The sequence below is a fragment of the Hyposmocoma kahamanoa genome, unplaced genomic scaffold, assembly GCF_003589595.1.
Source record: "Hyposmocoma kahamanoa isolate Upper Pololo Valley unplaced genomic scaffold, ASM358959v1 88636, whole genome shotgun sequence".
NCBI classification, from domain to species: Eukaryota; Metazoa; Arthropoda; class Insecta; order Lepidoptera; family Cosmopterigidae; genus Hyposmocoma; species Hyposmocoma kahamanoa.
In genome coordinates, this window is record NW_020654490.1 from 1 (window position 1) to 12,429 (window position 12,429).

At 41.9% G+C, this 12,429-nt stretch overlaps 1 protein-coding gene across 1 annotated transcript; it reads left to right on the forward strand.

Moving 5' to 3' along the window:
* Positions 1-10,693: 10,693 nt before the first annotated feature.
* Positions 10,694-11,508, forward strand: LOC113236087 (the record flags this gene model as incomplete). The annotated part of the gene is made up of 1 exon (XM_026472073.1): positions 10,694-11,508. A coding segment is annotated over exon 1 (815 nt), but the record flags the coding sequence as incomplete, so codon positions are not given.
* Between the last annotated feature and the right edge of the window lie 921 nt (positions 11,509-12,429).

A 12,429-nucleotide genomic window follows, 5' to 3' on the forward strand; every position in this document is an offset into this window, starting at 1 on the left:
TAGCCACACACTGCTCGGAAGCTATTACCTTATCAACAAGTAACCACTGAGGAGGCTATGGCTTTAGTCTGCCAAAAACCTATCTAAAAGGACAGACCATGACCACATCCTAATCAAACAAATCGAAATATATTTACTCGATAGCTATCCTAGCTAATTAGGGAACCTGACTAAACCCTAATACTTTATTTCAGCGACCCTAAACTGGCTGAATTATCCTAAAAAACTCTAAACATCACTACTTTCTAACTGTTTCCCTAAATAGTCTTCAACGTGCATGCTGCCACAACGACGACACAGACTTGAGCATCCATCGGATGATCACTGGGTAACATCTATATTGATCTCCCAGCTGCCTTAGTCCTCATCCTGCAGTTATCCACGTTCCATCAGCTTTACCTACTTTGTTTAAACAAACAGGAACAAACACACATATAACCCTAACAACGACATTTTCCTAACATACATATGGGATGGGGATATTCCATATGAAGATCGCCTAATTAATTAAATAAATATATTTTCCCCGAATGCAGACAGTTCTTGTTCATCTGGGAGGGTGAGCACGAACTATGCACATACACTGGACAATATATCTAACAAATTGAAAAAAGAAAAAAGAAAAAATAAGTTATATCCTTCTAATCCCAATCTGTATTCTATCACATCCTCCCGTCTTTCAAAGTCTGCATTGCCGGAAAATAACAAGATTTCTTAAAATTCTTCACAATCTCATCGTGGTTCCACATGAAAAATAAATATAAAAGATTAATTAACTTAATAGAAAACAAGAAAACATTAAATTATCTCCTAACGAACTTCTTCATTCTACTCGCATGCAGTAGATTCTGTCTACCCAATTTATTCCTATTTATGCCTAATCTTCACACCATACAATTAATTCTACTCAATTGATATATGTACTATCCTAAGTTTCTCGTAACATACCTCTTAGATAACAAAGCAATTCCATATTTCTTATCAAACATCCGCTTCCGCTTGGATTATAAATTATCTATACATTCTTTACGAGAAATCATCGAAGCTGCTCGTTTTACAAATTCGCCTTGTTAATTCTCCACATTATTTACGCGAACACGACCAAAAATGTCGTTTTCCGAATCACCTTTTATATTTAGGTTCGGCAAAACATATTTATAATTATTTTTATCTAAATCCTGTTTTTGACGCAATTGACACGTCTTGTCACTTATATTAGCTTTGTTTATAATTCTAGAAGAGTTTATATGCTCCGATCTATCTAGCGAGAAATTAACTAAACTTTTTGATACTGGTTTCAAAGAAGATTTTTCTTTCTTCGGACTTAGACGAAATTTTATTGTCAATTTCCTCTTTTGACAACTCGAAATTATATTTTTTCAAAATATCTTGACCCAACATTAAATATTCTTCAAGATCGTCTACAACCAGCAACTTCGATTGATATTCCTTTCCATTAAATGTCAACGACACTTTGGTGGACGGCTGCACATTTATTGGCGTTGCACCCACTGTACGTAATGGAAAACTTGGAAAATCATCGATACGCAACTGCAACCTTTCCGCAAAATAACGAGAAATTACTGAAACCGAAGCATTAGTATCCACCAACGCCTCGCAATAGATATAAAACGTGCCCTATCTACACTAGAATTATCAATTGTAAACAAATTTTCTAAATGTTCAGCTGCGCTTTGCTGACATTCACGTTGAGGAGATCCCGACGAAGATCCACTACTATGTGCCTTTGAATACCCTTGACTTGGCGTATCCTGATGCACAACTGGTGCTTGTGGCACTTGATATTCCGACTGCTTAGACTCGGGTCTAATTATCGGTGCAGAGTCACCCTGTGTTTGCCAACAGTGAGAGTGCTCCAAGTGACAATATACTGGCAATACAATATCTTGTCGTCTCACATTATAACTGTGATTAAATACATCATCTACTTGTATAATTGTTTTTCTCAACTCCTCTTTAGATAAATACAAATTACTAGCCAGCATCCATTGAAAATTGGGTATCAAAGACTTCAAGAAATGCTTAATAAACTGAACATCTTGAATATTCGCTTTCATCGCTAACTCATCTAAACTATAAAAATAACTTGTCAGCGATTCATTAGGCCTCTGTCGCCTATAATAAAATTCTCGGGCGTAATCTATCTGTGAGGGAAATTCCTCTCTCAACTTCTGTGCAATCACATCATACGTCATGTATGAAGAAAAATACGTTTTGTACCATTGTAGAGCTGGCCCCTCCAAATACAATGCAAACACGTATCTCTTCTGCACATCAGACCAATTATTTAATACACTGATAGTCTCAAATTGGTTCAAAAACTCATCCACGTCGTTGAATCCATTAAACCTTTGTGCCGATATACGAGTACCATACATATTTTCTTCGTGCACTTTTCACTGATATAAATTATAAAACAATATTAAATAAGTAAAAATATAAATTACGACCTTTTGTTACGCTTTCCTGGTGTTTTTTTTCGTAAAAATATATAAAAAAAATTTCCAACGGAGTTCTCTTCATTGGAACTTTTCCATCATTCGCAAGCTTGTGTTCACCATTTGAAAGCTTGAATTATATTATACTTCTCCCATTTTGTAAGCATTTTGTAAGCTTGAATTATATTATACTTCTCCCATTTTATACCTCCACCACTTTGTAACGAGGGTTAGCTCAGATTGCGTAGCGAGAGGTACTTCTAAGAATATAAACTGGGAATAATCTTCAAAATATACTTTATTGTATTCTTTTACAAAGTTCGGCTTTGGGTTACAAATCAATACTCTAATATGTCAAGATCTTCTGTTTTCTTAACATTCTAAATATAAAACTATAATCATTACCTATATTCAGCCAGCAATTCTACTCATAGAGTAGAGCCTAGTCTACAGTACACCCTCATGACGTAACCCTGCATCACCATTCCCTCCCCGCGTGGCGGCATCCGCCGTAGTGCACTCTGATATGGTGGGCAAGGCCTTGAAATGCTGCATAAATAAATTGCTGCAAAAAAAAAACACACTTTTCGGATCACTGACCCCACTCACGCTTGCAGGGAGGCTAGGCTTTGAGTTCAGATTAGATGTGCTTTTCCAAAATTTTGAGAAATCTTTGTTCTTATGTTGATTGGCTATATATATAATCCATTTTTATTTGATTTTGTTTTTTTAAACACCATTTTAATTTAGAATTGAATATCTTCCGCGACTCCCGCATCAAATCGTAAACCTGTCCACTTAAAGGTTTTCTGTAAAGTACCCAAACTTTAAAACAACGCCGAGCCTCTCTGTGAGCTTCACTAACATGCAAGTTCCAGCCCAATACTTTACGTTTTCTATTGCTACAGAGTTTTTTAAATGTCAAAGACGCAGCCTCCGACAACCCATTAATGATGGTCTCCGTCGGGTGCGCATTAAAGTCTCCAAACATATATACGCATTCCGATTCACAGTTTTCCACTATTGCACTTAGTGAACCTATGCACTGTGTGAACAATGATAAATTATTTGAACAATCTGTTGGCATGTAAACACAACACACTGTAATGGTCAGTTCCAGTCGGTTTGAGTGAGCATGAGACTGGTTTGTGGGTGAGTTCTGGTTGACCCGGTGCTGCGTGTAAAATTTATAAGCGAGGAGAAGGAAGGGCGCCTTACACACAACGAAAACAAGTTTCAAGTAGAAATAACCAGATGCTTTATTTTAAATTTACTATTGTTACATGTTACAGTTAAATTTAAGGGAACAGTATGTAGAACTAGAATTTTACTTCCCCGAGTTCACATTAGGAGTGTATAGATATGCTTACTGCTTTTATCAGTTACATAGAAAAGGTTAATTTTAAATATATTTAGAGCTAATACACTGCACTAAGAGTTTTTCAAAGAACATGAGTGACACATGGACACTTCACTTATACGTCACTGACCTGGAGTTTACCGGATGCATATTTAAATTACAATACCAGTCCCGCTGCGAAGACAGCGTAGTTTCCACAGGAGTAACGCAGTTATATGTAGATGCCGACCACCCGTGGAGCTCATGACACGTGGTCGGGCACAGTCGAACAAAAGTTACAGTTACAGTTTACCTTATAAAAGAAGGCATTGGAGGACCATGCCCCCAATGGGATAAATCACCGTAGAAGATGTCAGAATCAGGAACACCGTGCGAGCCACAAACTACTAATACAAGAGTCCAGAGCCTCCAGAGCGAATCCCGTTTCTTACGGTGTCATTTTGACAATGTAAAGTCAAGCTGCGTTTACACTTATTCCATAGAAAGTGATTCGTACAGGTACCATTCCTTAAATTACATTGTATTTTGAGTTCTTAATTTTTTGTTGTCTTTTTATACTGATGGCGGCTTTAGACGCCGCCTATTATCACCGGCTGGCTGTGGCAGTCTCTTTGGATGAGAGTCGCCAAGGAGAGTGTCACACTGGCCGTAAATGTTTGACAGATTTTTATTTACATATATTGTCATGTGGTGATTGTAAATTGTTTGCTCGATTTGATATAATCCTGTAAAAACCACGAACCAAAATAATTATAATTATAATTCACAAAGTTCATAAGGCCGTTTTATTGTTTGTAGTAGGGGAGCAATAAATTCCCCAAATTGGTGACCCCGACGTGATATCTCGGCGGCCTCGAACATTTGCATGAAAAGTCCGACGTGATAAAAGTTAAAGAAAATAAGTTTACCAAAATTTCTAAATACAGCGAAGAAGATGAAGTAATACAAATTGAAGGCCTCATACTCCTTTCTAACGCTCGCTGGAGTTTCCATAGAGGACCGGCTCCGACCTTTGGGTGACTGCGACTTGTAAGCAGTTACGTGCGAACGTGCGTTCTACGTCATCTACCAGTGGTCGCGACGAGTCACGCGCCCGTCGACCGTTTGGATTTTGTATTTATTGTATTTTATAACCTTTTTTTTCCGACTTGACTTCCTGCCGGTAAGTGTTTTTCTTTAATATTTTATTACCCGTACCGAGGCGTGGTTGTCATGGATGAATTGAAGGCACAACTTGAGAAGCTCGCGGCTCAAAACGAGTCACTATTCCGACAAAACGTAGAGCTCAAAGCTAAACTAGCGGATGAACCTCCCCGCGCAGGCCCCTCCTCCTCTTCCTCAGAGGCTCAACAACCTTCACCCGTTCCAGCGGCATATGGTGTTCGCCCCAAATTAGCCCCATTTTGGTTTGACCGCCCAGCCGGATGGTTTGCTCACATAGAAGCTCAGTTCGCTTTATCAGCGATTACTCAGGACGAAACCAAGTACAACTATGTGGTATCACAGATAGATTCTAGGTTATCAAGAGATGTGGAAGATTTAATTACTAATCCAGCCCCTCTCGGCCAGCGGTATAATTGGATTGAGGCTGAAATGATTAAGCGGTTTTCGGCCAGCGAAGCACAACGGATCAGGCAGCTTATTTCTGGGGAAGAGCTCGGTGATAGGAAACCAAGCGTGTTTCTTAGACACTTGCGCTCCCTGCCTGGCAACCTAACTGACGAGACCATTTTAAGAGAACTATTTCTCCAGAGACTCCCTCGGACGGTCCAGGCAATTTTGACAGCCCAGGCTGAGTTGAGCCTGGAAAAAATTGCTGAGCTGACGGACAAAATTTTAGAAGTGACTCCCTCATCTACTGGGATTGTGTGCGCCACTGCGCCACCCGCGCCTTCTAACAATGAGTTGGTCCCCATCATTGCTCAATTACAGGCACTCAGTAAGCAGGTAGCGGCTTTGTCTACACGTCAGTTGCGATCAAGGTCCAGTTCTCGCCGATTTTGCCCTAGATCAAGGTCCGCGACGCCTGACGGCTTGTGCTGGTACCACCGTCGGTACCAGGGCAAAGCTGTCAAATGTGTCCGACCGTGCTCCTGGTCAGATCCGATTCCGGAAAACCAAGGAAGCAGTCAGCGGTAATGGCGACAGCTGACTGCAGCCAATTCACTGGTCGCCGCCTGTTTGTCACTGACAAGGTAACCAAATTTAAATTCTTGCTTGACACCGGTTCCGACCTTTGCTGTTTCCCTCGGAAACTTCTGTCGACTCAATGCAAAGTTTCCGATTATACTCTTAGCGCCGCTAATGGCACCAGTATAAAAACATATGGCAGTCGCACATTTACATTAAATCTCGGTCTCCGTCGCGAATTCAGATGGAATTTCACTATTGCAGACGTCGAGACAGCTATCATCGGCTCCGATTTTCTGGCCTATTTCAATCTACTCCCGGACTACCGCAACAAACTGTTACGAGATGGTTCTACCAGGCTTTCTGTTCCTGCCTCCATCTGTAATATAAGTCAACTCAGTGTTAAGGCTGTAGTTTCTGACAATGAATTTGCACGCTTGCTTTTAGACTTCCCGGAAATTACCAAACCGCCTGGTCTTCCGAGAGTCGTCAAGCACAACACTCTGCATTACATCAAAACCACAGATGGTCCACCAGTTTCTTGCCGGCCCCGTCGTTTGGCCCCTCAAAAACTGGCAGACGCTAAAAAAGAAATTGAAGAGATGGTGCGCTCCGGTACTGCAAGGCCCTCAGATAGCCCGTGGTCGTCTCCGCTGCACTTGACCTTGAAGAAGGACAGCACCTGACGCCCTTGTGGCGATTATCGTAGTCTGAATGCCAGGACCATTCCGGATCGTTACCCGGTGAGGCATATTCATGACTTTGCCAACAGCCTCAGCGGAGCCACCGTTTTCAGCACCCTTGACCTGGTAAAGGCTTATCATCAAATTCCTGTGGCACAAGAGGACATTCCCAAGACAGCTATTACCACTCCATTTGGCCTATTCGAATTCCCATTCATGACCTTCGGTTTGAGGAATGCGGGTCAAACCTTTCAAAGGTTCATCAATGAGGTCACACGGGGTCTGGATTTCTGTTTTCCTTGTGTGGACGATATCCTCATCTTCTCTAAGGACGAGGCTCACTACAAGGACCACCTGCGGATTCTTTGAATGAATGAATGAATGATAATTTATTACTCTCACAAGGCTTACTTAAGACTAAAATACAGAGTTTTTTACTATTAAGGACATTGTGAGAGTTTGGTGTCTGGTGTCAGTACTAGGGTTATATCCCTGTATGACTAATCACCAGGCTCCCTCCCTCTAGTCTAAGGTTAATGACTCCTCTTATTAATTCCAGCTCAGAGAAGCTTTGTAAAAGTGAAGTGGAATAGTAATAAGAACGCATAAGTGTGTGTGTGTGTGTGTGTGTGTGTGTGTGTGTGTGTGTGTGTAGGCGTGTATGCGTGTGTGTTCGTGCATATGTGTGCTTGCCTTCGCGAATATGTGTCTTGTAGTAAAGTGCGTATCGGTATCATTCTAAATTAATGTCCTAACATTAGATTTTGATGTTGACACATCCACACCTATCATAGCCCTACGAGTAGTTAGAGACCTGCTCTTGGGATCGCATGCCAACTGACGTGACAGTCATTATGCGCTATGTAAGGTAGAAATTAAAAGTAGGTAAAGTAAATTGGAAAAAAGGAGTGAATTTGACGATGGTGTATGAGGAGGGTGATCATTGAAGAGACGCTATCATAGCCTCCGTTGATGCGTAGTCGAGACTCTTCAGGAAGTTGGTGATTTCAGACTTACAATGATACCTAGTAAGAGAGTAAATTGACAGGCGGTTGTTTAGTTCGTTATAAAGCATGCCTCCCATATAGCAGAAAAATCGTCTGACGAATGATTTCTTGTAGCCAGTTCTTGGGCAAACATTATACTTTCTGCGGCGATCTGACAGTAACATAGGGTCATAGGTAAGGAGGGAATGCTTCTTGAGAACTGTTTGAAGAACATAAAGTTGTCTCACTGATAAAACTCCAAGGAGACCATACAGCTTATCGGTTGGAAAATAATAAGGTTGAGAAAGAGCAACTTTTATAATGGATCGCTGTGCTCTCTCAAGTTTTAGGAGTACAGTTTTAGATGCCCCACCCCAAGTGGAGATACAGTAATCTATCAATGACTGACACAATGCGTAATACAACATTTTAATGATATTGATATCCGCAACATATCTAATGTTCTTGAAGATGTATATGAGTTTTCTTAATTTTAATGAAAGTGCATTGATATGGTGGTGAAAGCCAAGACGATTGTCAATAATAATCCCCAAGTATTTGATGTGAGTGGTGCTATTAAAGTCTGGGCACGAGCATACGCCCACTTTCAGCTGTTGATCATTGCAGGAGTGCACCTTTAATTTGAGGGAATCAGAGGTTGGTTGGTCCTGAGGTCTTATGGTAAAAGTCAAGAACTTTGTTTTCTCGATATTTAATGTAAGTATATTGCGATTTAACCACTCCACCACAGTATTAAGACCCCTTTGCGCCGAGCTGAATGCACCCTCCCAAGTGTCAGAACTAAAGAGTAGGGCAGTATCATCCGCAAAAGTAATTATTTTACCGTTATGAAGAGACAGGTTACACAGGTCATTTATGTATGTTAGAAACAACGTGGGGCCGAGGATACTGCCCTGCGGGACCCCAAAACTCACGGGTTCATCACCACTAACCCAGTCCCCGATGCGCACAGACTGGGACCTATTCTGCAAGTAGCTGGCAAAAAGTTCTAACTGGAGACTTCTGATTCCCAAGTATTCAAGTTTATTCAGCAGGTGGGGAATCGAAACTGTGTCAAACGCTTTTGCTAGGTCCAGAAAAATTACTAATACCTTGTTATTCTAGTTCAAATTGGTTACTATGTATTGTGTCAGTTCATGTACAGCGTCATCCGTTGACCTGTTTGAGCGAAATCCAAATTGGTGAGGGGACAGTAGATTATGCTACTCTAGATATTTGGTTAATCTATTATTGAGAAGGCGTTCCAATATCTTAGACAGCGCAGGTAAGATAGAAATCGGTCTATAGTTTTCGACACAGTTCCGATCCCCGGCCTTAAATATGGGACGTATGCGAGATCTTTTAAGAGGTTGCGGGAAATTCCCCGTGGTGAAAGCGAGATTGCAGTCTGAGATCAGAGATTGTCAAAATTTCTTTTAATGCTCCTTATGTTCTGATTTAGAATGGAAAATGGTTTTTCAAAATTACTCTGAGCTCTATAACAACTTTCCATTTCCAGTGAAGAAGAGTGAGCCACTGTGAACTCTTCAAGTTCATCATGTATGATTAAGTCATTAAATTTTGATTTTTGCTAACTAGTTGTATCCGCAATTTGAGATAATAATAATAATATGCAATGAAATGTGTTATAGGAGAATAGAACTTAGTATGGATGTGAAAAAACAATGAACTTGAGGCACGTGATGGTATCGATACGCACATGTTGAAAGTTTGTATAAGGTATATTAGGTAAAATAAAAGCGTGACGGGGTTGAGATCGCACTTGGAATGAATGTGTAAAGTATTTGTTATGTAGTATGCATGAGTTATAATATAAATGAGTGAAAGAATGAATGAATTCCCCTTCCAAGTGCAATTTTGGAGTAAGAGACGCCCGATTTTTGGGTTACGTTATAACTCCCGACGGCACTCCCCCTCCGCAAGAACGAATCCAAACCCTACTGGATTTTCCTCCTCCCAAAACCGTACAGGGTATGCGTCGTTTTCTGGGCATGTTACATTTTTATAGACGTTTTATTCCTCAGGCTGCTAAATTTCAGGCTCCCTTAATTGACGCTGTAGTCTCAACCAATGGCAAAGGCGCTAAACCGTTTTCATGGACGCCGGCCGGAGCTTCTGGAGCATTTCGAAGCCTGTAAAGCTAGCCTATCTAGTGCCACGTTATTGCAACACCCGATCACGGATGCACCCCTTGGATTATTTACCGATGCATCAAGTGTTCATGTTGGTGCTTACCTTCAGCAACAGGTGGACGGTGCCTGGAATCCCCTTGCTTTCTTCAGCAGGAAATTAACTTCTCGGCAAGCTCAGTGGCCTGCTTATTATCGGGAATTGCTGGTGGTGTACGAAAGCGTACAACATTTTCGCCACATTCTCGAAGCGCAACACGTGACTATATATACTGACCATAAGCCACTGCTGTACGCCTTCGTACAACGTCGTGAAAAATTACCTCCACCACAACTGAACCAGCTATCTTTTATTAGCCAATTTTCAACTGACATTCAATATGTTAAGGGTGAAGATAACGTCGTCGCGGACACTTTATCCCGCATCGAGGCAATTTCACTCGAAGACGATTTCGCCGCACTAGCTCAGTCTCAAATGTCTGACATAGAGTTGGCGAAAATGCAAGAAGGATCCGCCTTGAAATTGGGACAGGTTGTGATCCCGGGCACCAACATCACTCTAATATGTGATACCTCAACCGGTCGCCCTCGACCTTATCTCACTTCCCCGTTCCGTCGAGCTGCTTTCGACCGTTGCCATAACCTCAGCCACCCTGGTGCATGGGCATCTTTACGCTTGGTAGCAAGTCGCTACGTATGGCCTAACATCAACAAAGATTGTCGCGAGTGGGCACGTTGCTGCGTTTAGTGCCAGAGAAGTAAGGTATCGCGACATGTTAAATCACCTGTTGGTCAATTTGATCAACCTACCAGTCGATTCCGTCATCTGCACATCGACATCATCGGCCCACTTCCATGTTCTGACGGTTTCAGTTATTGTTTGACCGCCACAGACCGTTACACGCGGTGGCCGGAGGCTCGGCCGATGGCGACGATAACTGCAGAAGAAGTTTCCGACAAATTAGTGTCAGGATGGATTGCCCGTTTCGGTGTTCCTAGCTTCGTCACCACCGATCAGGGGCGTCAATTTGAGTCGGCGCTATTTCGGCGACTCATGGATTTCTGCGGAGCAAAAAGAATCCGCACCACCAGTTACCATCCTTGCGCCAATGGCATGGTGGAACGCCTCCATCGTCAGCTTAAGGCATCTCTCATGTGCCACGCTGATTGGTGGACGAGAGCGTTGCCTCTGGTGCTTCTCGGCATGCGGACAGCTTTTAAGGAGGACGTCAATGCGTCACCAGCGGAACTCGTTTTCGGCGAGACCCTACGCCTTCCTGGCGAGTTCATTGTTGCTCCTCCTAAACTAATCAGCCCCGCAGAGACATCTGATTTAATAACGCAATTGAGACGTGCGATGGTGTCGATTCGGCCGGTTCCTGCATCTCACCAGGACAGGCCTTCGTCCTTTGTATTTAAGGATTTGGCGACGGCCACTTACGTATTTCTTCGGGACGACACGTCTCGAAGATCGTTACAACCGCCGTACTCCGGACCTCACCGCGTCCTCGATAGAAGGGACAAGACAATTTCGCTTGACGTCGGCGGAAGGACAGTCACCGTCAGCATCGATCGTGTGAAACCTGCGCACATCGATGCTGATGTCACTGATGGCTTCCGACCCCCACCTGCTGTGCCACCGGCTAGGCATCCCCTGGCTACAGTCCTGCCGCAGTTGCCGTCTTCAGTTCCTTCAGACAAACCAACCACCTCCTCGCCCGGCACTCCGTACACGACCCGGTCAGGAAGGCATGTGCGTTTTAAAGATTTTAGTGATTTTGTTCAGTAGGCTAATTTTTGTTTTTAAGTTCGGTTTCTTCACTCCGTGGGGGGGTGGTGTGGCGGCTTTAGACGCCGCCTATTATCACCGGCTGGCTGTGGCAGTCTCTTTGGACGAGAGTCGCCAAGGAGAGTGTCACACTGGCCGTAAATGTTTGACAGATTTTTATTTACATATATTGTCATGTGGTGATTGTAAATTGTTTGCTCGATTGATATAATCCTGTAAAAACCACGAAACAAAATAATTATAATTATAATTCACAAAGTTCATGAGGCCGTTTTATTGGGAATTTTTATAGGGAATTTATTGCTCCCCTAACAAACAGTTAGGGGAGCAATAAATTCCCCAAACCTATAAAACCAAAACCAAAGCGCAATAAATAAGCAAAAAACATAAAAACTGAGATGAATATCGTAATTTCGTTTAGAATTGTCTCAACATTCAAGAAATCACGGCATGTGTAAACGCGACTTAATTTTTTTTTTTTTTCTTCTTTCCAGGTATTCGCTCTGGACCTTTTGGAGGGAAAAGTGTCGTTTTTATTTTGACTTTCAATTATTTTGTGAAATCTAGTTTAAGTGGAATAGGATAGTGCTATTCAAAATAAAAACGACACTTTTCCCTCCAAAAGGTCCAGAGTGAATCAACGAGACTTAAACAAAATGTCAAAGTGCAAGTTGCACTGCGTTCAGAAATTAGTATTTACGATGCATTCAATTTCTTTTTTAACGTGGTTTAAAAAAATATATATCTTTTTTTCTCCGTGTTATTTCAAAGTTTTATTAATGACAATGAGATTATTTGATTACGTATTTTAAAATAAATATAACTGTTCAACCGGTCGCGACATCAAAATTTGCTGGTCCAATATGGGCATC